Source organism: Amphiura filiformis, chromosome 5 (genome assembly GCF_039555335.1).
Source record: "Amphiura filiformis chromosome 5, Afil_fr2py, whole genome shotgun sequence".
Taxonomy (NCBI): domain Eukaryota; kingdom Metazoa; phylum Echinodermata; class Ophiuroidea; order Amphilepidida; family Amphiuridae; genus Amphiura; species Amphiura filiformis.
The window spans coordinates 61,212,566-61,236,185 of record NC_092632.1 but is presented as its reverse complement, the minus strand read 5'-3'; the positions used below and the strand labels follow the sequence as shown (position 1 = coordinate 61,236,185).

The 23,620-nt window shown below is 36.1% G+C and overlaps 1 protein-coding gene across 1 annotated transcript in view; it reads left to right on the top strand.

Annotated features, from left to right (window-relative positions):
- Positions 1-21,296, top strand: part of LOC140153488 (dipeptidyl peptidase 3-like) — a 33,212-nt gene extending 11,916 nt beyond the window's left edge. The window contains exons 6-15 of the mRNA XM_072176251.1: positions 234-364; positions 6,606-6,664; positions 10,625-10,819; positions 11,766-11,872; positions 12,434-12,589; positions 13,878-14,002; positions 15,302-15,422; positions 18,474-18,653; positions 19,344-19,509; positions 20,168-21,296. Of these exons, the coding sequence (XP_072032352.1) occupies positions 234-364; positions 6,606-6,664; positions 10,625-10,819; positions 11,766-11,872; positions 12,434-12,589; positions 13,878-14,002; positions 15,302-15,422; positions 18,474-18,653; positions 19,344-19,509; positions 20,168-20,301 (1,374 nt within the window). The 3' untranslated portion in view covers positions 20,302-21,296. The remainder of the gene's footprint in view (positions 1-233; positions 365-6,605; positions 6,665-10,624; positions 10,820-11,765; positions 11,873-12,433; positions 12,590-13,877; positions 14,003-15,301; positions 15,423-18,473; positions 18,654-19,343; positions 19,510-20,167) is intronic.
- The last annotated feature ends 2,324 nt before the right edge of the window (positions 21,297-23,620 follow it).

The following is a 23,620-nucleotide window of genomic DNA, read 5'->3' as shown; positions in this document are numbered from 1 at the left end:
GTTGGCGCAGATCGGCGGCCTTAAAGGACATGCAAAGCTCTGTGTATGTCGCTCATTAACAGGGCGCTAGCATCAATCTGAGCAAGGGAGTGCTGTTCTTCTCTGAAACCCAGTGTAGTCCCTAATAAACACCCATCCTTAATGAACTGTCACGGCACCTGGATGCTTATTAGAACAATACAGTATTTTGAACCCTCTGTTACAAATTCATGACTTTTTGGAATTTGTTACAGGAAAGTGCAGCCAATGAAAATGAGGTGAAGATGTTGGAGGGTTACATTGACAGCTTCAGCAATGGGTCTATAGATGCACACAAAGATGGCTCAAGATACTGGATCAAAGACAAAGGACCTATTGTAGAACAGTAAGTATTGTGATAGTAATGTGATATGGGTCTATAGATGCACACAAAGATGGCTCAAGATACTGGATCAAAGACAAAGGACCTATTGTAGAACAGTAAGCATTGTGATAGTAATGTGATATGGGTCTATAGATGCACACAAAGATGGCTCAAGATACTGGATCAAAGACAAAGGACCTATTGTAGAACAGTAAGTATTGTGATAGTAATGTGATATGGGTCTATAATAGATGCACACAAAGATGGCTCAAGATACTGGATCAAAGACAAAGGACCTATTGTAGAACAGTGAGTATTGTGATAGTAATGTGATATGGGTCTATAGATGCACACAAAGATGGCTCAAGATACTGGATCAAAGACAAAGGACCTATTGTAGAACAGTAAGTATTGTGATAGTAATGTGATATGGGTCTATAGATGCACACAAAGATGGCTCAAGATACTGGATCAAAGACAAAGGACCTATTGTAGAACAGTGAGTATTGTGATAGTAATGTGATATGGGTCTATAATAGATGCACACAAAGATGGCTCAAGATACTGGATCAAAGATAAAGGACCTATTGTAGAACAGTAAGTATTGTGATAGTAATGTGATATGGGTCTATAGATGCACACAAAGATGGCTCAAGATACTGGATCAAAGACAAAGGACCTATTGTAGAACAGTAAGTATTGTGATAGTAATGTGATATGGGTCTATAATAGATGCACACAAAGATGGCTCAAGATACTGGATCAAAGATAAAGGACCTATTGTAGAACAGTAAATATTGTGATAGTAATGTGATATGGGTCTATAGATGCACACAAAGATGGCTCAAGATACTGGATCAAAGACAAAGGACCTATTGTAGAACAGTAAGCATTGTGATAGTAATGTGATATGGGTCTATAGATGCACACAAAGATGGCTCAAGATACTGGATCAAAGACAAAGGACCTATTGTAGAACAGTAAGTATTGTGATAGTAATGTGATATGGGTCTATAGATGCACACAAAGATGGCTCAAGATACTGGATCAAAGACAAAGGACCTATTGTAGAACAGTAAGTATTGTGATAGTAATGTGATATGGGTCTATAGATGCACACAAAGATGGCTCAAGATACTGGATCAAAGACAAAGGACCTATTGTAGAACAGTAAGTATTTTGATAGTAATGTGATATGGGTCTATAGATGCACACAAAGATGGCTCAAGATACTGGATCAAAGACAAAGGACCTATTGTAGAACAGTAAGTATTGTGATAGTAATGTGATATGGGTCTATAGATGCACACAAAGATGGCTCAAGATACTGGATCAAAGACAAAGGACCTATTGTAGAACAGTAAGCATTGTGATAGTAATGTGATATGGGTCTATAGATGCACACAAAGATGGCTCAAGATACTGGATCAAAGACAAAGGACCTATTGTAGAACAGTCAGTATTGTGAGAGGAATGTGATTGTGATAGTAATGTGATATGGGTCTATAGATGCACACAAAGATGGCTCAAGATACTGGATCAAAGACAAAGGACCTATTGTAGAACAGTAAGCATTGTGATAGTAATGTGATATGGGTCTATAGATGCACACAAAGATGGCTCAAGATACTGGATCAAAGACAAAGGACCTATTGTAGAACAGTAAGCATTGTGATAGTAATGTGATATGGGTCTATAGATGCACACAAAGATGGCTCAAGATACTGGATCAAAGATAAAGGACCTTTTGTAGAACAGTAAGTATTGTGATAGTAATGTGATATGGGTCTATAATAGATGCACACAAAGATGGCTCAAGATACTGGATCAAAGACAAAGGACCTATTGTAGAACAGTAAGTATTGTGATAGTAATGTGATATGGGTCTATAATAGATGCACACAAAGATGGCTCAAGATACTGGATCAAAGACAAAGGACCTATTGTAGAACAGTAAGTATTGTGATAGTAATGTGATATGGGTCTATAGATGCACACAAAGATGGCTCAAGATACTGGATCAAAGACAAAGGACCTATTGTAGAACAGTAAGTATTGTGATAGTAATGTGATATGGGTCTATAGATGCACACAAAGATGGCTCAAGATACTGGATCAAAGACAAAGGACCTATTGTAGAACAGTAAGTATTGTGATAGTAATGTGATATGGGTTTATAGATGCACACAAAGATGGCTCAAGATACTGGATCAAAGACAAAGGACCTATTGTAGAACAGTAAGTATTGTGATAGTAATGTGATATGGGTCTATAGATGCACACAAAGATGGCTCAAGATACTAGATCAAAGTCAAAGGACCTATTGTAGAACAGTAAGTATTGTGATAGTAATGTGATATGGGTCTATAGATGCACACAAAGATGGCTCAAGATACTGGATCAAAGACAAAGGACCTATTGTAGAACAGTAAGTATTGTGATAGTAATGTGATATGGGTCTATAGATGCACACAAAGATGGCTCAAGATACTGGATCAAAGACAAAGGACCTATTGTAGAACAGTAAGTATTGTGATAGTAATGTGATATGGGTCTATAGATGCACACAAAGATGGCTCAAGATACTGGATCAAAGACAAAGGACCTATTGTAGAACAGTGAGTATTGTGATAGTAATGTGATATAGGTCTATAGATGCACACAAAGATGGCTCAAGATACTGGATCAAAGACAAAGGACCTATTGTAGAACAGTGAGTATTGTGATAGTAATGTGATATGGGTCTATAGATGCACACAAAGATGGCTCAAGATACTGGATCAAAGACAAAGGACCTATTGTAGAACAGTAAGTATTGTGATAGTAATGTGATATGGGTCTATAGATGCACACAAAGATGGCTCAAGATACTGGATCAAAGACAAAGGACCTATTGTAGAACAGTGAGTATTGTGATAGTATTGTGATATAGGTCTATAGATGCACACAAAGATAGCTCTAGATAATGGATCAAAGACAGAGGACCTATTGTAGAACAGTAAGTGTTGTGATAGTAATGTGATATAGGTCTATAGATGCACACAAAGATGGCTCAAGATACTGGATCAAAGACAAAGCAAAGGACCTATTGTAGAACAGTGAGTATTGTGATAGTAATGTGATATGGGTCTATAGATGCACACAAAGATGGCTCAAGATACTGGATCAAAGACAAAGGACCTATTGTAGAACAGTAAGTATTGTGATAGTAATGTGATATGGGTCTATAGATGCACACAAAGATGGCTCAAGATACTGGATCAAAGACAAAGGACCTATTGTAGAACAGTGAGTATTATGATAGTAATGTGATATGGGTCTATAGATGCACACAAAGATGGCTCAAGATACTGGATCAAAGACAAAGGACCTATTGTAGAACAGTAAGTATTGTGATAGTAATGTGATATGGGTCTATAGATGCACACAAAGATGGCTCAAGATACTGGATCAAAGACAAAGGACCTATTGTAGAACAGTGAGTATTTTGATAGTAATGTGATATGGGTCTATAGATGCACACAAAGATGGCTCAAGATACTGGATCAAAGACAAAGGACCTTTTGTAGAACAGTGAGTATTGTGATAGTAATGTGATATGGGTCTATAGATGCACACAAAGATGGCTTAAGATACTGGATCAAAGACAAAGGACCTATTGTAGAACAGTAAGCATTGTGATAGTAATGTGATATGGGTCTATAGATGCACACAAAGATGGCTCAAGATACTGGATCAAAGATAAAGGACCTATTGTAGAACAGTAAGTATTGTGATAGTAATGTGATATGGGTCTATAGATGCACACAAAGATGGCTCAAGATACTGGATCAAAGACAAAGGACCTTTTGTAGAACAGTAAGTATTGTGATAGTAATGTGATATGGGTCTATAGATGCACACAAAGATGGCTCAAGATACTGGATCAAAGACAAAGGACCTATTGTAGAACAGTGAGTATTGTGATAGTAATGTGATATGGGTCTATAGATGCACACAAAGATGGCTCAAGATACTGGATCAAAGACAAAGGACCTATTGTAGAACAGTAAGTATTGTGATAGTAATGTGATATGGGTCTATAATAGATGCACACAAAGATGGCTCAAGATACTGGATCAAAGACAAAGGACCTATTGTAGAACAGTAAGTATTGTGATAGTAATGTGATATGGGTCTATAGATGCACACAAAGATGGCTCAAGATACTGGATCAAAGACAAAGGACCTATTGTAGAACAGTGAGTATTGTGATAGTAATGTGACATGGGTCCATAGGTGCACACAAAGATGGCTCAAGATACTGGATCAAAGACAAAGGACCTATTGTAGAACAGTAAGTATTGTGAGAGTAATGTGATATGGGTCTATAGATGCACACAAAGATGGCTCAAGATACTGGATCAAAGACAAAGGTGCTTTTGCGATATACGTGAGCATATGTTATGAAATCCTAATTTGTCTTAAACTTATATTCTGCATGTTCTTTATTCATCATTTTTTCCTGCTTAGTTAGTTTCTACATGAATGTATGGAAGAGGGTGGGGGTGTTTGTATGTATGTAATTGTATTTTATTAGACAAATTAAGAAACTTAGGCTAAGGTTAAGGGGTGCTTGTTCAGGCCTTTTTGGCCTTCTGAGCATCTCCTCATTCAAATGTGTTGTTTTGCTGTTATTGTATTGTTGTATTTTGAATGAAATAAAGATTGATTGATTTGATTGATTGTAGAACAGTGAGTATTGTGATAGTAATGTGATATGGGTCTATAGATGCACACAAAGATGGCTCAAGATACTGGATCAAAGACAAAGGACCTATTGTAGAACAGTGAGTATTGTGATAGTAATGTGATATGGGTCTATAGATGCACACAAAGATGGCTCAAGATACTGGATCAAAGACAAAGGACCTATTGTAGAACAGTGAGTATTGTGATAGTAATGTGATATGGGTCTATAGATGCACACAAAGATGGCTCAAGATACTGGATCAAAGACAAAGGACCTATTGTAGAACAGTGAGTATTGTGATAGTAATGTGACATGGGTCCATAGATGCACACAAAGATGGCTCAAGATACTGGATCAAAGACAAAGGACCTATTGTAGAACAGTAAGTATTGTGATAGTAATGTGATATGGGTCTATAGATGCACACAAAGATGGCTCAAGATACTGGATCAAAGACAAAGGACCTATTGTAGAACAGTGAGTATTGTGATAGTAATGTGATATGGGTCTATAGATGCACACAAAGATGGCTCAAGATACTGGATCAAAGACAAAGGACCTATTGTAGAACAGTAAGTATTGTGATAGTAATGTGATATGGGTCTATAGATGCACACAAAGATGGCTCAAGATACTGGATCAAAGACAAAGGACCTATTGTAGAACAGTAAGTATTGTGATAGTAATGTGATATGGGTCTATAGATGCACACAAAGATGGCTCAAGATACTGGATCAAAGATAAAGGACCTTTTGTAGAACAGTAAGTATTGTGATAGTAATGTGATATGGGTCTATAGATGCACACAAAGATGGCTCAAGATACTGGATCAAAGACAAAGGACCTATTGTAGAACAGTGAGTATTGTGATATAGAAAGGAAATGATTTTATTAACTAATATTTGCTCAGTCATAAACAGTGTACATGCTTGATATATATATAAAGATGTTATTATGTTTTGCTTTTTATAGCCCAGTGAAAGTTGAGGTGCCGAACTCCCAAACTCATATTTAGTTGAAAATACACAAAGAGTGACTGGATTATTAATAGCTCAAAATATCAGATTATGAAGTTGTTAACTTTTATATTTGCACACACAAAATGTTTTGATGAATGTAGGAGATTCTGTTAGCATCAGGGGTGTAGTTAATAGTTAATGATCACATTTGATGACCTAAATCTCATGTTAGGAACTTTGTACAAATGATAAATGTTGCTGTGGTTGCCGTCTCATCAAAACATTAAGACAATATAAGCAAGGGGTACATTTAAGGGGTACATTGCATTTATTTTTGTGTGTGGTTTTTTTTGTGCATTTTGTGAACAAATGAGAAAAAAATGGACAAAATGGTTTGCAAAATGAAGGGGCAAATCTTCTTGTTCGATTGGTGGCATTGGTATCAATGTAGCTTACATGTTTTTAAAGGTAGAAGCCAAAAAGTGGTACATCAGTGATGTAGAACCCCCTTAAATATGGGTGATTAATATTAACTAATTCCAATGTATACTATTTTGCACTCCACTTACAGTTACATTGGCTTCATAGAATCTTACCGTGATCCATTTGGTGTCAGAGGAGAATGGGAAGGTAAATTATTATGTATAATTGTAAGAGTGTCAAAAAGATTGTATACATGAGTAGCACATGGACTTTAATTTGCATGTTATTCCCCTATTGTCTTTGATAAAGATGACAGCCTAAACTTGAATTTCATAGCATTTGAAATACAGTAAGCCAAATAATTAAGGTACCAGTTATGTTTACCCCCTGCATATCCTAAACAAAGACAGATATGTCATAATTGGAAATTAGCCTGAATTTAAGACCTCATTTGTTGAAATTGTTCAAGAAATAAAGACACAACAATCCAAAAACCCAAGGAAGATGCTAATTCAAAAGTTGCAGTTGCTCCATTGCATGCCTTACTGGTTTGTACACAAAGCGTTCACGAACAAGAGAACTAGCGACGTGCTCCAATTGATAAGCATGTTTAAGGTGGCTGTGTACTCTCAGACATGCGTGTAGTAAAAGTGCAATAACTTTGTAATTATTCATAAGACATATAAAAGTATACATTTTTATGAAGGCAAGACATCAATAAATCTTAATATAAATACAGATTTGGGGTAAAAACAACAATTATGAAGAAAATCACAAAAAGTGAGTTTTTGGCAATATTTGTTAGGTACATCATAACAAAAAAACACTCTTTCCAAAATATTTTATTTTGTTTTTAGCTCAATCTTGAGGCTCCATTCCAAAAACGGTTTTTTAATTTTTTTGATATTGGCCTTATTTTTGAGATATTGACCATATAAGGCATCAAATTGAACTTTTAAAATTCACAAACGCCTATTTGCACAAAATGATGCCTAAAATCGGAAATAGACCAAAATATAAAAAATGAGAAAACCGTTTCTTGAGTCGATCATGCTTTTTACGATGATCATATTTGCTTACCTATAGATGCTGTATTTATTGAGTTATCGTGTACCTAAATCGTCATTTTACCGAGAAAATGAACATTGAAATAATGGCGTTGAAGTTTAAAGTGGTCACATTTTGCACTTTCATCGAATCTCGCAGGAGAATGCGGCAGTTTTATTTTTCTACCTTACATTACATAAACATCGGGTAAATCCACGGCCCCTTGAGAAGTTTGAGCGAAATCTATTCATAACTTGATATTTAAATCGGGGAAAGAACTTGAAAAACCCACATTTTATCAGCTAAAACGGAGCCATTTGACCACTAGGTTTTTGTGCTTCCGTGGTGTTTCCATAAGATGCGCCACAAGATGCAGATAAGCGTCGCGTATCGCGAAGCGTATTTGTGCGCGTAACAAATTGCGCGATCGCAACGCGATGCGTTATTATGCCGCGTGTACCCTGCTGGTACAACAAAGATTTTCTTTCCTTTTCAATTTCAAACACGAGTGGAATAGTGAAATAAAATCCTTAAAATATTGCAGTTGGAGTTTACAAATCTGGATTTTCATTCCTTGTATTTATAAAAAACATAACAAAGTACAAACATATCAAAAAAACTCAATTTTGCGAAAGAAACAATGTCTAGAGTACACAGCCGCGTTAAACTAGTGTCGTACTTTGATTGATTAGAGCACAAAAGTGCAACTTTTGATTTTGTTTCTTCATTAGGATTTAGATCACTGTTTCTTTAATTCTCAACCAAATTCTTCAATAAATAAGGTCTTAAATCAGAGGTAAAGAGTACAGGTATTGGCTGCTTGTTTTAATTTTGATATTATTTGTCTTTATTTAGGATATACAGGGGTGAACACAACTGGTACCGGTACCTTAATTTTTTGGCTTACTGTATATGCTGTGCTATGTCATAAATGCCAACTCTCCCTATTTCAGAGGGAGGCTCCCTATTTTTGTAACATTTTTGTCCATTTTGACACCCAAATTTGGCAACCTCCCTATTGCTGGCAAGTTTTGTCCCATTGAAGTTGCATGTAATTTTGAAAACCTCCGTATTTTTTATTTGAATCCTCCCTATTTTCTGGATGTTAATGTTGGCATCTCTGCTATGTGTCTTGTATGGACGATAACATTAATAGTGAGGGGATATCCGTTGATGTTGACACACATGTGACAGGCACATGAAAATAAACTGCCTTTTGGCACATGCATATATGTGTACATCCACATCAAAAGGATATACTTGTCAACTGCTACATGTGTCACTTCAAATCATTCCTAAGTCACATGGGTTAGGAATACAGAGAACATTCCTAAACCATGTGACTTGGGGATGATTTGAAGTGACCTCCACTTGAGATGAGCTTGCTATTTATTCCTAGCAATTATGTGAAAAGATGCACATGTAGCAGCCGACAAGTGCTTCCTTTTGATATGGATGTACACATATTTGAGCCAATATGTGCAATTGATTGTTGGTTTTGCTGCAGCTTCTGTACAAGGCACCTGCTTCCCCGATACCACAGAGCAAAAAAGAAAAGTACTCCATAAACAAACAGCACATACATTGCTTGTGGATATTTTAGGTAGTCAGTCACCACCATCATCATCATCATCGTCACCATCGTCGTCATCATCATCATCATTGTTCAGCTGTGGAGCAAGCAATTGCAAAGTCTCTCCATGTTTTACGATTTGTAACCAAGGAAGCTATGACATCTGGTTGAAACAAGTTATCTACATACCCCAGTACTTTGTGAGTTTAGGGTATGATGTTGTTGTCAACCTGGTCTCCTCTGGTAGTGGTAGTGTATACTTAGGGATTCAATCATGTTTCACTGTTGTTCATCACTGTGTCGTCTGAGTGGTTTACTTCGCGAGGGCAGCTTAAGCTTAAGCTGCCCGAGTAAAGTAAACCACTCGGACGCGCCGGACGCGAGTTATTAATCGGTGATGAACAATGGTGAAACATGATTGAATCCCTTTCAACAACGAAACAAGCTAAAGATGTCTAATTCACATTATTCTTCTATTCGAATGTCCGTTTGTCATTGCTACTCAACCTTACAAGAAGATTGCGGTATTTCTCTGTTGATGTCAGCAATAAAACTAAAAAATAAAGCGGTAATATTAACTGCTACCGCCAACATAAGAGAGTTTGTGTTTACGCATACGTTCCAGGCATGACAAATTTTATGTGCTCATGCGTAACGCGTACGCCTAACCTTGCGTTCACGTATACATTACTGGACTGTGGATTCATTGCCGATTAACAATGCTTGGCTCCTGTACAAAGGTATAGGAAGAGTTGTTGAAAGGGCATCTCTTCTAGAGTTCTTCCTTTGACATCCTGAGAATTTTTCCTAGATCTCAGTACACATCGTCATCATCCCTATATCTTCGTGTCAAAAATTGCCGTGATGGTACAGCGAATCCTCTCGTTTTTCAACAGCTACGCATTGCGATTTTGTTCGAGATAGGCCGAGCGGCTCGGGCTAAGCATACCATGACTATCATATGAGATACAACAGAGTTTCTATATTCTACAAATTATTACGATTTGTGCATGCTCTAGTACCCCATGATGTTTCTATTACAAGAAAATCGATTTGTTTTCAGGTAAAATCAGGGTTTTGTTTCCAGTACACTCACTCGAAAAGCAATACTCTAATTAGCGGGGCCTTGCAGCTTGCTGTGGATATCTTTTACTGCATTTTAAAAGTAAAAATTTTGAAATCCAAAGTAAAAATTGTGATATATTTAATTTTGAGAATTACAATTAATACTTTATAGGTATAAAGGAACACGTTTAGCCCATTCAGTTAAGTTCCAGGTGCAAGCCCTATAACACAATGCATAACTTTCTTTATCTGTGTCAATAATAGAATATTGATTTCAACGGAGTATTGACCTGTATGGAAAAAAAAATATTTATAATACAGGGTGTTGACACTGTGCAGTAGTTATTGTGTCCGTACACAATGTAGTCAGTAGGGCTATATTAGAATTCCCTTTTCTCATTTTACACCAGGCTTGGTACACATAAATTACTGCGGTTTTCTAAATCTAATTTTGTAATCCACATTTGATTTGTTTTCTACAGGTTTTGTTTCTATGGTGAACAAGGAGATGAGCGCCAAGTTTTCTGCACTGGTTGACAATGCAGAAGGATTCTTGCCACAGTTACCTTGGCCTGTTGAGTATGAGAAGGATAAATTCCTGAAACCAGACTTTACATCACTAGATGTCTTGTCATATGCATCAAGTGGCATTCCAGCTGGTATCAACATACCTAACTGTGAGTTAGAGAATAAACGATAGGAATTTTTGTTTTCACTATCTTCTACCGTGTGATAGACAACAGGCAGGTCCAATACTACGATAGAAATAATGGACCTGCCTGTCGTCTATCATAGGTAGAGGATAGCAAAACTTCCTATCGTTTATTCTCATTCTTAGTCAGTTAAATATTATTTTAATAACTGTAAACTATTTTTTTAGCAAAAGCTAAGTTACCATCATAAAGCTCCCCTTTTTATAAAATGAACCAAACTTGTTTACATCTTCAAGTATTCTGTTGCGCGTACTGTTAGCGCATGCGCGTATTCAGCAATAGTCTACGCATACAACGCGATACATACGCGCACCTCTACAAGCGTGTTACGCATTATCAACACTCGTGATGATGTGGGGTCATCTACAGCCTGATAGGCAGCACCTGAAATCATGCGATTGTCCAATCAAATTATGTGTCTACGAACTAGACCACTCCCACTGACTAAAAATGTATTGTGGTGGAGGTCATTAAGTGTCTTAATTAAACTTAACAATACTTATCCTGTGTTTATTTTTCAACAATTCTATCAACCCAAAAAACAAATACTTTATATCCATCCATATATGAATTCATGTATTTGTTATAAATATTTGGAATTTCTTGCAAAAAGATCGGAGCATTTTGACTTTCTTACCTTTGTGTGACCTTTCATGACCTCTAGCAGTCACCAGGGGTCAAATCCAAAATGGCTCCACATCTTAAAATAAATTAACTTTGGATCTTGAACTTCATGTGTGGGAAGTCGCATGCTTCTACTAGAAAGTGCACAATGGTCCTCAGTTATGGAGCTTATTATTACTATTACTTGATTGACTAAAGAAACCAGTTGATGTCCAGTTTATCGATATTTGATTGATTGATTGATTGATTGATTAATATTTGATTATCTGCTTGATTTGTTAAACAGATGATGATATCCGACAAGAAGAAGGATTCAAGAATGTCTCCCTGGGCAATGTTTTATCAGCACATACCAAAGACCAGAAGATCACTTTCCTTTCTGAAGAAGACAAGGTGATTGGAAACAATTCAATTTGTATTAAAAAATGTAGTTGTGGATGGTTAAAAAAAACTATTATGCATCCTGATCAAGGATTTTGACTTTGTCCAAATTACCTTGATGGCTGTGGCATTCAATATGGATTTCAACAAGGTGGTACTCAAAATCCTTGATGACATTGCAAGATACTTTGAAACGGTTGTGAAGGAGTTAATTTACATCAGAGCCAGTCAACCTTTACTCAACCATGCCAGGGCTGATACAAGTTACAGAATGGTCGACTGCAGATCCGTCGGATAACGCTTTTTCAATGGAAAATAAACTTTGCTGCTTAGATGATATCACGATGAGGTTAGCATTTATTCCGTATTGAAAAGCGTGTTCCGACGGATCTGCACTCTTACCAAGAGTGCACAATCAACTTTCGGGGTAAAGTGTAGAAAGGTCACTGATCTCTAACCTGGGTTGCCAGTCTCCTAATGAAGGTCCAAATTTGACCGTTTGAGATATGTTTGAATTTTGTGTTGAGATCATAGGTTAAAATAATTCATATGTCTTTTATCTCTTGTTTTTAGGAAGTTTATAGTAAACTAAAATCACCGTCCTTTGAGGTTCAAGTAGGTCTACATGAACTACTTGGTCATGGCAGTGGCAAACTTTTCAGGAAAGATGCAAACGGTGTGCTCAACTTTGATGCAGAGAAGGTGGTCCATACAGAAACAGGCAAAAAGGTAATCAGTCAAGATTAAACACATTGTTGTAGGTCAGGCAAAAAAAAATTGTTTGTTTGTCCACCCTGGTTCCGACCGACTGTGTCTTTTTTTTTTTTTTTTTTAATTTTTTAAAACAGTGGTTGGTATAAATTTAAAGAAATAAAATGTAAAGAAAATGAACAGTATAACATGCAGAACCATCTCAAGAGTTAAACCAGTAAAGTGCTGTGTGTTTTGACTTATTTACCAGTCTTCAAATTGTCAGTTTCAAGTGCAATATCTGTAAAAAAAAATTTAAAAAAAAAAAAATTCAACCTACCGACCCAACTGTTTCATAAGCCTCTATGGACAAACAAACCTTTTTTTTTTTGGTCTCATTTGGTTTGTGCAGGATTTCATTTTCATTTGTGACACGATCTGGTCCATGGGGGCCAAAGTAGACATTTTTGAAAATTGAGTTACTGTAATTATTGCATTATACATACAATAGGCTATAATTTGCTGAAAACATCAAAGGTCTAGCATACTTGGTTCTGAAGTTATGAAGTTTTTTGATGTCTATTTTCTTATGTATTTTATTGTTTTTTACTCCATATTTTTACCGTTATCTCAGTTTCAAATTTGCCGCCTTTGGCCCCTATGGACCAGATCTTGTCACATTTAAACTTTCACTTTTTACTTTCAATAATTATCACCAATATTTAGAAAGAAGAATAAACATTGAGAATTAACTATTGGCTCACAAATTTTGAACCTCTTTGATTGCAGCATCAAAGTCTGCCCACGCATGGTACATGCCAAGCCTGTATTGTAAGGCAAATACATGTGTGATTTGAGGGATGGGGGGAGAGGCAATAAACTCCATCCCTATCTACTCCCCTACATATTTGTGGTTTATTACATATTCATTATGTGATAAAGATTTAAGGGTCTATACTTTGATCAGCTCGTAATCGGCGGTAATTATTAGGCTTTTATCACTACGCCAAATAGTAGACCCACGTTAAGAAGGATATTACTGATCTGCCTGGTCTTTATTTTGTGTGTTAAAGAAAGTAAACAAAGTATATAACTTCAAATATTAATTTGTAATACTTCTGGCGAGATTTCACAAGACAATTCTCCAAATAAAATATATGGTTATTAATCTGCGATGTTATAAGGCCCGCCAATTACGAGCTGATCAAACTATAGATAGAGGTTCCTGTGAGGTGTGGGAGTGAGACCTTATGAAAGGCATATTTGTGTTACAATTACATGTAGCTTTTAATTCTTATTTTATTTAGTGTGTTTTTATTTGTCTCAGATTAAGAGTTGGTACCTTCCAGGAGAGACTTGGGATTCCAAGTTTTCCGTGATAGCATCACCGTATGAAGAGTGTAGAGCTGAATGTGTGGGACTCTATCTGTGTCTATCAAAGAAGATCTTAAGGTGAGATGAATATATTTGAGGAGGAGAGGGGAATAATTAATTTTATCATTTATCTTGCTCCCAAAATGAGGTTCTCCCTGCAAAAATCTGCATTTTTGTTTTTCACACTTTTCTAGCAATGTGCCAAGAGGCTTTTGCGAAGCGTAGACGGTAATTGAAGCCTTTGTATTGAAAGGCGTACCAACAGACACTTTGGGGGGTAAAGCCTTGTTTTGAGATGACTGTGCAAAGGGTCAGTAGAGTTGTTATTAGTTAAAACATATAATTATGCAGACTTATATGGATCCTGAAGTCAATTGTAATTTGGATTTGCCGTTCATATTCTGGCTAATATTGCCAACACATTCAACAAACTGCACAGATTTTGTCCAATTCTGTCCATTTAAATTTCGGTATACTTATGATTAATATTTTTATTTAAGAATGAGAATAAAGGTATTGTTTTAACCGCTGCTGTGCATCTATTGTCTCATATAACACAAGCGATACATTTTTTTTTGGTTTTAAATAATGTATAAACAATATATGAGATAATAGATGCATGGCGTTGGCTAAAAACAACACCTTTATTGTTATTGTAGTGGTCTTACTCGCTTCTCACCACTGTGTCCGGGGTTCAATTCCCCGCGGTGCCACATGTGAGTTTGGTTGCCGATCCATGCTCGTCCTCGCAGGTTTTTCTCTGGGTGCTCCGGTTTTCCTCCTGCATCTGAAATCGGACCTCTTCCCATATCCCTGTCCCGTCATATCCGGATGGCATCCCTTGAATTTAGTAGCCTCTGAGCACTATTGGGATTAGCCTGGCTTTGGCCAAATGTTATAAATAAATAAATAAATAGTGTCACACTGTAGATGTAACAACACTGAGTGCATTCAAATTGACAAACTTGACCTGAAGGTTTAAAGCAGGAGATTGGTATTTGTGTAAAAGGGGCACACCTGTGTTCACAGGCCGGGTGCCCATCTCTCTTGGGATTGGGCCAGACTCCTCCACATAATGTTGTGGTGAGGATTCGCTACACCTCCTCCACAGTGAATCTGTTACCTTCCTAGCATTGGATAAAGCCAGTACTCATTTGTATACATGAGTTGGGAGAGACAATAGGGGCAAAGAGCTTTGCCTGAATGCACAACACGTTGACAACATGGGGACTCAAACCCACGATCTCAAGCTACCTCACGATTATAAGTCAAATTGTACAAATGTGTGCAAACTGCTAACACTGTTCATATATTAAATAGAATGAAATGTTTTTAATAGCTTGATATTAACTGTGTATAATTGTTGATTTTGGTCAGTATCTTTGGTCACGAAGGGGATGCTGCATCAGACATTATGTATATCAACTGGTTGAATATGGTGAGGGCTGGCGTGTTGGCACTGGAGTTCTATACACCGGAGACACAGTCATGGAGACAAGTAAGTAGCATAGAGGCCGTCAGCCTTTTCCGTGGGATCCGCCATCTTGTGGGTACTGCCGTTCTGCATGACATGCGTTAGACATTACGCCCCCGATTACGCTGAATTCGCAGCGCTTGACGCACCTCTTCAGTCAAGCGTCAACGCGGTGATCTTTGCAACAAGGCACTCCGTACCCACAAGATGGCGGCGTTGACGTCACAATGGCTACCTCTATTGGTATATCTCTCTTTGTTTATATAGTTGCTTTCTCAGCTGCTCCTTTGCCCTGCAAGTTTATTTGTACAATCATTATTCTGCAGTCCAGGAAAAGAATGTCAGCACACTTTTCGGTCCTTATGCATAATTTATGTTCCCCAATTCAATATGTGGACACAGTCATCTTGTCAGAAGGTCAACAAGACCCTCCATCAATGATAGATGGGGAAGGGTGGGATACAGGGCAGAGTCTGCAATTCAAACACATTATGGGACTTTTTCACTCGCTATCATACTGTTCATAACTCCATATGGTATACATTTGAATTGTTGAAAGCAAGTGTGCTAACTATTTTTTTCCTGGATTGTAGTTCGGACATGATTATCACTATTACAATTGCTTCAGAGAAGAATGACCCTCTCTTGCTGCGATCAATGTGCATGCCCAGTTAATGAGCAACATAGGTGTAAACGGCCGATCAGTCTTCCGGTGTGTTATGATTGTTGGATGATTGAATATCCCAGTCAGGACCTCACTTCAGTGTTTAACCCCCTCCATGCGAGTATCGACTACAGACGGCAAGTTTTAAAAAGAAATGGTAATTTAGAAAGTCAGAAATGTACATTTTCATGACCATATTTGGAATTGACACGAAAAATGCATTAAAATGAGTACAAACAAGCCTAGTATTGGTTTAGTGGTTCTTGAGATGTGGCTCTTGATATTTTGAGAAATTTTCTCAAAACTTGGGTTTTTTATGTTGAAGCCTATGGCCAGCACACAGAGTTGTGTACTCATTAAAAAGGTAAACAAGTGTCATACTTCTCAGCAAGCATTTGGGATGGATATCTATTTATAAACTTTTGCCTCAAATGCTGTCACACACTTATGCAATTACCTGAAAAGTAACCCCAGAGTAGTTAGTATCACTTGAAAGTATTTCTTAGACATGTTCACATTATATAAAGACTTCACAAAAAGTAACACAACCGTTACGCAGATAGTTTCAGAACTATTAATTGTATTCACAAAATTGTGACATAGTAAGAAGGATGGTGTATTTACATGCATTTTGGTGCCACATTTGTCCAATGCCGTTTAAAATATTAACAATGCAGTAAAGCATTTTAAAGGTTTACCTCATCAAAATGCTGACTTTGGTATCAGATGAAAGCTCATATTTTTCTCATAAACATATTGAAATTTGGCGTTCCAAATCAGTTTCCGAAGAAATCAAAAAACTGCCGAATTAGTCTCAAATATGGTATACCACATTTTTGAGACTAATTAGGCAGTTTTTTTGATGATATCTTCGGAAATACATTGAGTTGGAACTTCAAATTTCAATATGTTTATGAGAAAAATAGGGCCTTTCACTTGAAATCAATATATTACATGATCATGATGATTTATCATTAATAAAAACACTGTAGACTACCAATATCACGCTGTATAAATGTCGGTAATTCCATTAGGAATTAGTCACATTTACAAAAAACATTTAAATGTTCTTTTTGCATGAGTGCTTGAAAGGGATGACATTTTATGTTATAGGTAAGTTTTAAAGAATTTGATTTTCCAAATATATCAGGTCACCTTCCTTTAAAGAAAAATACCTGAATTTAAAAGTTGCCGTTTACAATGATTAATGGTTATTATGCAAACATTGAAGCACGTAAAGCCCACCATTATCTTCGCGCTGACTCCAAATCGATACAAATAGCTGCAACTTTTAAATTCTGGTATTTTTCTTTCAAAAATACAGCTGTGTTGTTAATATTGAACAAAACTAGACAAATGGGGTATCAAAATGCATGTAAATAAATTATCTTTTTGTCTATATTAAAATATTGCGAAAACAGTTATTAGATCTAAAGTTGTGTTTATAATGGCTGCGTTACTTTTTGTGCAGTCTAAAGCTGAATTTATACTCGATCGCCGAGCGATTGTGATTAAACGCTTTTGGAAAGCGATGGGCAATCGCCGAATTAATTCACCACCCAAAAATTAATAATCAAGAAAGGTAAATTAATTAGCACAATAATAGATCCAGTTGGTTGTATATGATTGGTTGACGCATTCACGTGTCAAGCGATATCGCTGGGAAGTTGAGATTTCTTCAACTTGCAAAAGCGACGTCGTTTTTGCCTCAGCGATTTGAATCGATTGATCGGCTCTGGAAATGTAAGTAAACACTGAGCATGCGTGAGAATCGCTTTTCTGCATTATTATGTTCTCAGAATCTTCCTTCCTATACTTTGTACAGAGTTGAAGAGTCCAAATATAATCAACACTTGGACTCAAAACTTGGACTGTGTTGGATAGGCTCACTTTTCCCCAAAATTGTTTTCTACAATTTTTGACCAAAACTCATTTTTGACTTGATCACATTTTTAACCAAAAATCACATTTTTGACCAAAAAGTCACATTTTGACCAAAAATCACATTTTTTTTACCAAAAGTCATGTTTTTGACCAAAAAGATTCTGAAAACATAATAATGATAAAATTGGATGTTTTCTTCACCCAATACCAAATTTATTGGTTTCGCTATGAGTTTAAAAATATTGGACTCGACTTCGTCTTGTCCAATATTTTAAAACTCATAGCTCGACCAATAAATTTGTGCATTGGGTTCAAACCATCCAATTTTATATCAAAAGCGATCGAGTATAAATTCAGCTTTAGATGTTTGAAGAATAATGTACATGTATATAGCAAGGAGAAACCAACCAAAAATTGAACATGTGTGTGTCAACTTTTTGATTCACTGTATTTGTAGCTCTAAAATTTGTATACAGAAAATATTATTTTGACTTGTACTTCATCAAGCATAACATAATATTTTTCAGGCCCATATGCAAGCACGTTTTGTCATTTTATCGGTTCTGTTGGAAGCTGGCAATGGACTGGTGACTATTTCACGAATCACAGGAGAAGATGGCAAACCAGATGCCGTGGTGAGACTTGACAAGAGCAAGATTGAAAGTACTGGCAAGGAGGCTATTGGAGCTTTCCTACGCAAACTTCAGGTGAGTCATAGATGATTAACCCCATGAGAACTACTTGCTGATTGGCCAAAAAGAAGTTTTCATTATCAATTGACCCAATCAGCAACATTGTTAGAATAATTTCACCACGCAAAAAAAAATGGGGTGATTTTTTTGCAAAGCTCCATTCTGATTGGTGATTAAAAGTGAAGATTTCATGTAATTGACCAATCAGATGCAATGTTAGATCGGCAGGTAGTGCTCAGAGGGTTAAGATAGAATTTATGTGAGTTATTTGGTAATTTGCTTCATAATTTATGTAGATGATGAGGATAAAAGCTTACAATGTCAGCAATATAGTAAGGGAGTAGTTTTAAAATGTATAAAATTGGGTTTCATATTATGATTTTTTTGCAATTAAATTAGGGAATCCATACAAGAATTGAATATGTATAAGCTGTAGATGTGCACAGCAGTGGCGTAGTGTGGGTCATCACATGGGGGGCACCAACCATGATGGGGGCACCGCCATTTTTCGCAATTTTCCTATGGGATTTTTACAATTTCAGATTAATTGGGGGGCACATGATGAGATGATGACCCCCTGTGCCCTTATGACGCTACGCCACTGATGTGCACTTACCCAGAATTGAACTTGAGCTGTTTATTGTAGTTTTAATCCAACATCGCTTATATAATAATTCATATTTACTTTCGTTGCATCATTATCAGGTATACAAATCAACTGCCGACTTCAAGGTGGGCAAAGCATTCTTTGACAAGTATTCATCGGTCAATGATGACACAGAAGACAAACTTCTGTCCCTTAGACAGACAGTCATGGATAGGAAACTACCTAGGAGGATGTTTGTACAAGTCAACACATCACTTGAGGCAGGTCAGTATCACACCGTTGGTTGAGAATTAGTTAGCTATTCCAGTTGAAATCCATACACCCCTTGTGGAAGGCATGACCTTAATCTTCCACACAAGGAGTGTGAATTTCAAATGGGTTACCACCTAAATGTTTGACTCCATTTGAAATCTACACTCCCTGCGTGGGAGATTAAGGTTGTGTCTTCCATAGAGGGTGTGGATTTCAGCTATAATAGACCAATCTATGGACTTGAACATTAAAGCGTAAAACACACAGTTGAGGGCAGCACATTGTTTTGGTACTGTATGACTGTGCATGCTTTTGTTGATTAAAGCAAGTACTAATTGGATGTTCTTTAATGCATAGGCGTAGATCCCGGGGGATGTTTCTAGCGAGATATCACAAGATGATTATCAAAATTAAGTGTATTGATATTAATCCGCAATGTTATAAGGCCCGCCGATTACGAGCTGATCAAACTTAACGATTGATACAAAAAATGTGGAAAGGGAAGTGTAATGAATATCTGCTGAACTGTTGAAGATAATTAGCTCCAGAAAGAATCAACTAGGGATTACTCTATGCATAACACTATAATAAAATGCTCAAGTAACATTTATGTAACATCTTAGATACACCATTAAGCATAACTCATTGTTCTTATTTTCCACACTTGTAGATGGCAGCATAAAGCTTACCGAGTATGAACCATCAGCATCAGGGATAGTCACATCATTTGTAGAGAGGTTCCCTGGTGATGAATATGACAATTGTGTGGCTGATTTATGGCGGAAGGAACAGGAATATTTATGAAAGATTTGTTGAATCTTTGTTGAAAGGCTTTGGGGGTATTTAAGGCCAGAGTAATGGGAGAGAACAAGGACCCTTTCGAGCATCATTATTTCTGAATTGTATGTCCAAAGTATATAAAACTATACATTTTGGAATGAAAATGAGTCAAGGAATCCCATGGTGACATCAGATTTTTTTCAACAATCTTGAGTTTTTGAAAAAATCACAAAAATTCACTTTTTTACCCCACTTTTTTTGTGACAACATAAAAAAAGTAAGTTTGAAGTAAAAAAATCAGTTACCTTTTCATGAAGAAGCGACATGAACTTAGGGTGGGGTTGTTATTTTTTTTAATTTGTCTCCTTTTCCGAAATATTGAAAAAACATGTGAAAAATTGTCACTCTATTAAGCTAAAAATTGCACATAATGGTGTAAATTTTTGTTTAAAACAAATATTTTGAAAAAATGAGAAAACCTTCCCTAGGCTTTGATGTGCTCTAAACAATAGTGCAAAAAGTTTACCTTTTCCTTGCATATTTTTTTAAGTTACCTTGTCATAAAAATTGTGCAATGTTGTCAAAAGTGAACTCTAAGAAAGCGATGTTTTAGTAAAAAATGTCAAAATTATGCACAAAACATCCTTATATTTTAAAACGGTACAGCTTTCACGCTTGTAAAAGCTGTATCTGGTGCATGGTCTCAATGTCCATCTTTTTGAACAAATGAATCCATAATGTCTGCTTTAAAAACTTTAACAAGATATCATAACCTGTATTGAAAGGGAAGATAGTCTGGACTGGGTAACTAAGTGGCAGAGAGTGCAAACATGATCGATGTGTTGTAAGTCCATAAGACAATAATATGAGTGTTGTTCAGTGATGGGTTGTGGGAGGGGAAAAGTGTTTCGGTAGGTTGGTACTTTGGAAAGTAAACAATACTGTACTCTGATGCCACTGTTGGCTGGAGTGTATCCTTAAGATTGATGCTATTAAAAATGTGTAAATGTTATCTAAAAGAAATCATATGTATTTTGAAGGATTAATGTAAGGGTATAGACCACTCCTTATCCAACCTGATCAAAGCATTTCACATGACATGCTAGAAAAAACTTTAAATGTTAAATGTACAATTGACAGGGTGAACATTGATATCACACCAGGGCTTGCAGGTTTTTGCTGCAGGTGAAAAACAAAATGTGTTTTTTGCCAGTTTTTGCCGTTTTCCTGGCAAAAACCAAACCCTGCATATTATAAGGTATAAGTAGCAAAAGCAAAGTTCAGAAGCATATCACATTATTATTTCAAATCATGTTATACCTCTTGATATCAATGTGATAACAATATCCAATTATATGCAAAAAGTATGCATGAGTGTATATTATACTGTTAGGCGACGTTAAAAGAAAACCCTGTTCTACAGGCCAGACCGACCCAGATTTTGAACAAATTGGGGGAAAATTCATCTGTACAAATGAATGCCGACCAAAATTTCGGAAATTGTATTTTCTCAAATTGCAAATTATTTACAGATGTTGATGAAGGTCCGTCCGCCCGTAGAACATGATTTCTTTTTTTTCGTCTTCTTAGATGCAAAAACATTTTGTGTAAGTGCAATTGTGAAATCCAATCAAGAGGTTGAAATGTGTTGCCTCTCTAATCTTGATTATCATTTTACATTAAAGATGATTAATATTGTAGGAACTTGAATTGTTCTAAAACTGAATATGATATGATAGCCCAAAAAATGTTTGAAAAAAATTATGAACATTTGATAAATACGTTTTGGTCAGAACGTTTTAATAATGTTTTAAATGTTTTGCACTAAATTTTTAAAATGTTCTCAAAACATTACAAAATATTTTTGGCAAACATTTCTACAAAGGTTTTGTCAATATTTCATAATATTATGATAGAATGTTTTTTTTAAATGTTTTCTGAATGTTATTAGAAGGTTTCATACCCTTGATATAACCCAACATTTAAACAATTTTCTGTAATACATTTTGTGTTTGCTGGGTAGGGTATCTTCAACAATTCTAACTACGACATGAAATTAAAAATAGCTAATTTATATGAAATGTGTAAAGTTTGTGTAATTTAACCCTATGAGAACTACCTGCCGATTGGCCAAAAAGATGTTTTCATTATCAAATGGGCCAATCAGCAATATTGTTAGAATAATTTCACCATGCAAAAAAATTAAGGTGAATTATTTGCAAAGCTCCATTCTGATTGGTGATTAAAGTGAAGATATAATGTAATTGACCAATCAAGAGGCAATGTTAGATTGGCAGGTAGTGCTCAGAGGGTTAATTCTCTTCAGGTAAGATTATACATGGGTACCTGATCTTCTCTTGTTACATGTTAAAAGGTTGATTTCTTGGCTCATTGTTATTGGAGCAAGACCACTCAAATATTGATGTGGTACTACAAGATTAATAAAAGCACTGTACCACTGAAAGTCAGTTTTGTACAATTGCAAAAATATAGCTTTATTCACCCCTTGCCAAATTTTGTCTCTGCATTCAGTTAGAACTATGTAGCACTCAAGATGTTCCTGCTTTAACAGCAGTGTCTATTCTTCCGCTATTCGCCCCCAAAGTAAAGGGAATAATTTTATCCCTTTAGGGAAGAATTTTGTTTTTTGAAAAGGGAAGGAAAAATGAAGTTTCGACTGGATTCAAGGAAGGTTAAAATAAAATGAACTAATTTGGGGAACAAAAAGTTATGTTTATAACTGGAGCATATATTATTATATTAATATGGAGATGGGGCTATTTTTAGAATGAAATAGATGGTCATTGGCTGGCAGTGCCTGCTGTACAGGGTATGTGAATTGTCAAGTATCATTTAGGGAAGAATTATAATGGGTACAGATTATCATTTTTACCCACCATCATCCAAGAAATAATAATTTGAGGGAAACCATGATATGCTTCAAAGCAATAATGTGTGATTTGCATAAAGAATAGATTCCTATTTAAATATTTGTTTTTACTCATCTCATTGTCTGCTTTTAATTTCGAGCCAAACAAATGATGTAAAACAAAGAAAATTGCTATTTCATTCCAGCGCCTACAATGGGTGTATTAGCTCACCGATCGTATTACACATATTATTGCATGGAGCAGTACACAGCTGAGACGTATATAATCAATGATACAATTACATTCACAAGACGTGTTAGCAAGCACTCGATAGGTGAACTCTGAATAAAACCAGAAATCTCCTGATTTAATATAAAAACTTAAATTGATTTGAGTGGAATTAATTCTATACTTTTGTACAAAAAAAGCCAAGAGGTTTTTGTCATCTTCCCTTTAAACCTATGTCCTTCAAT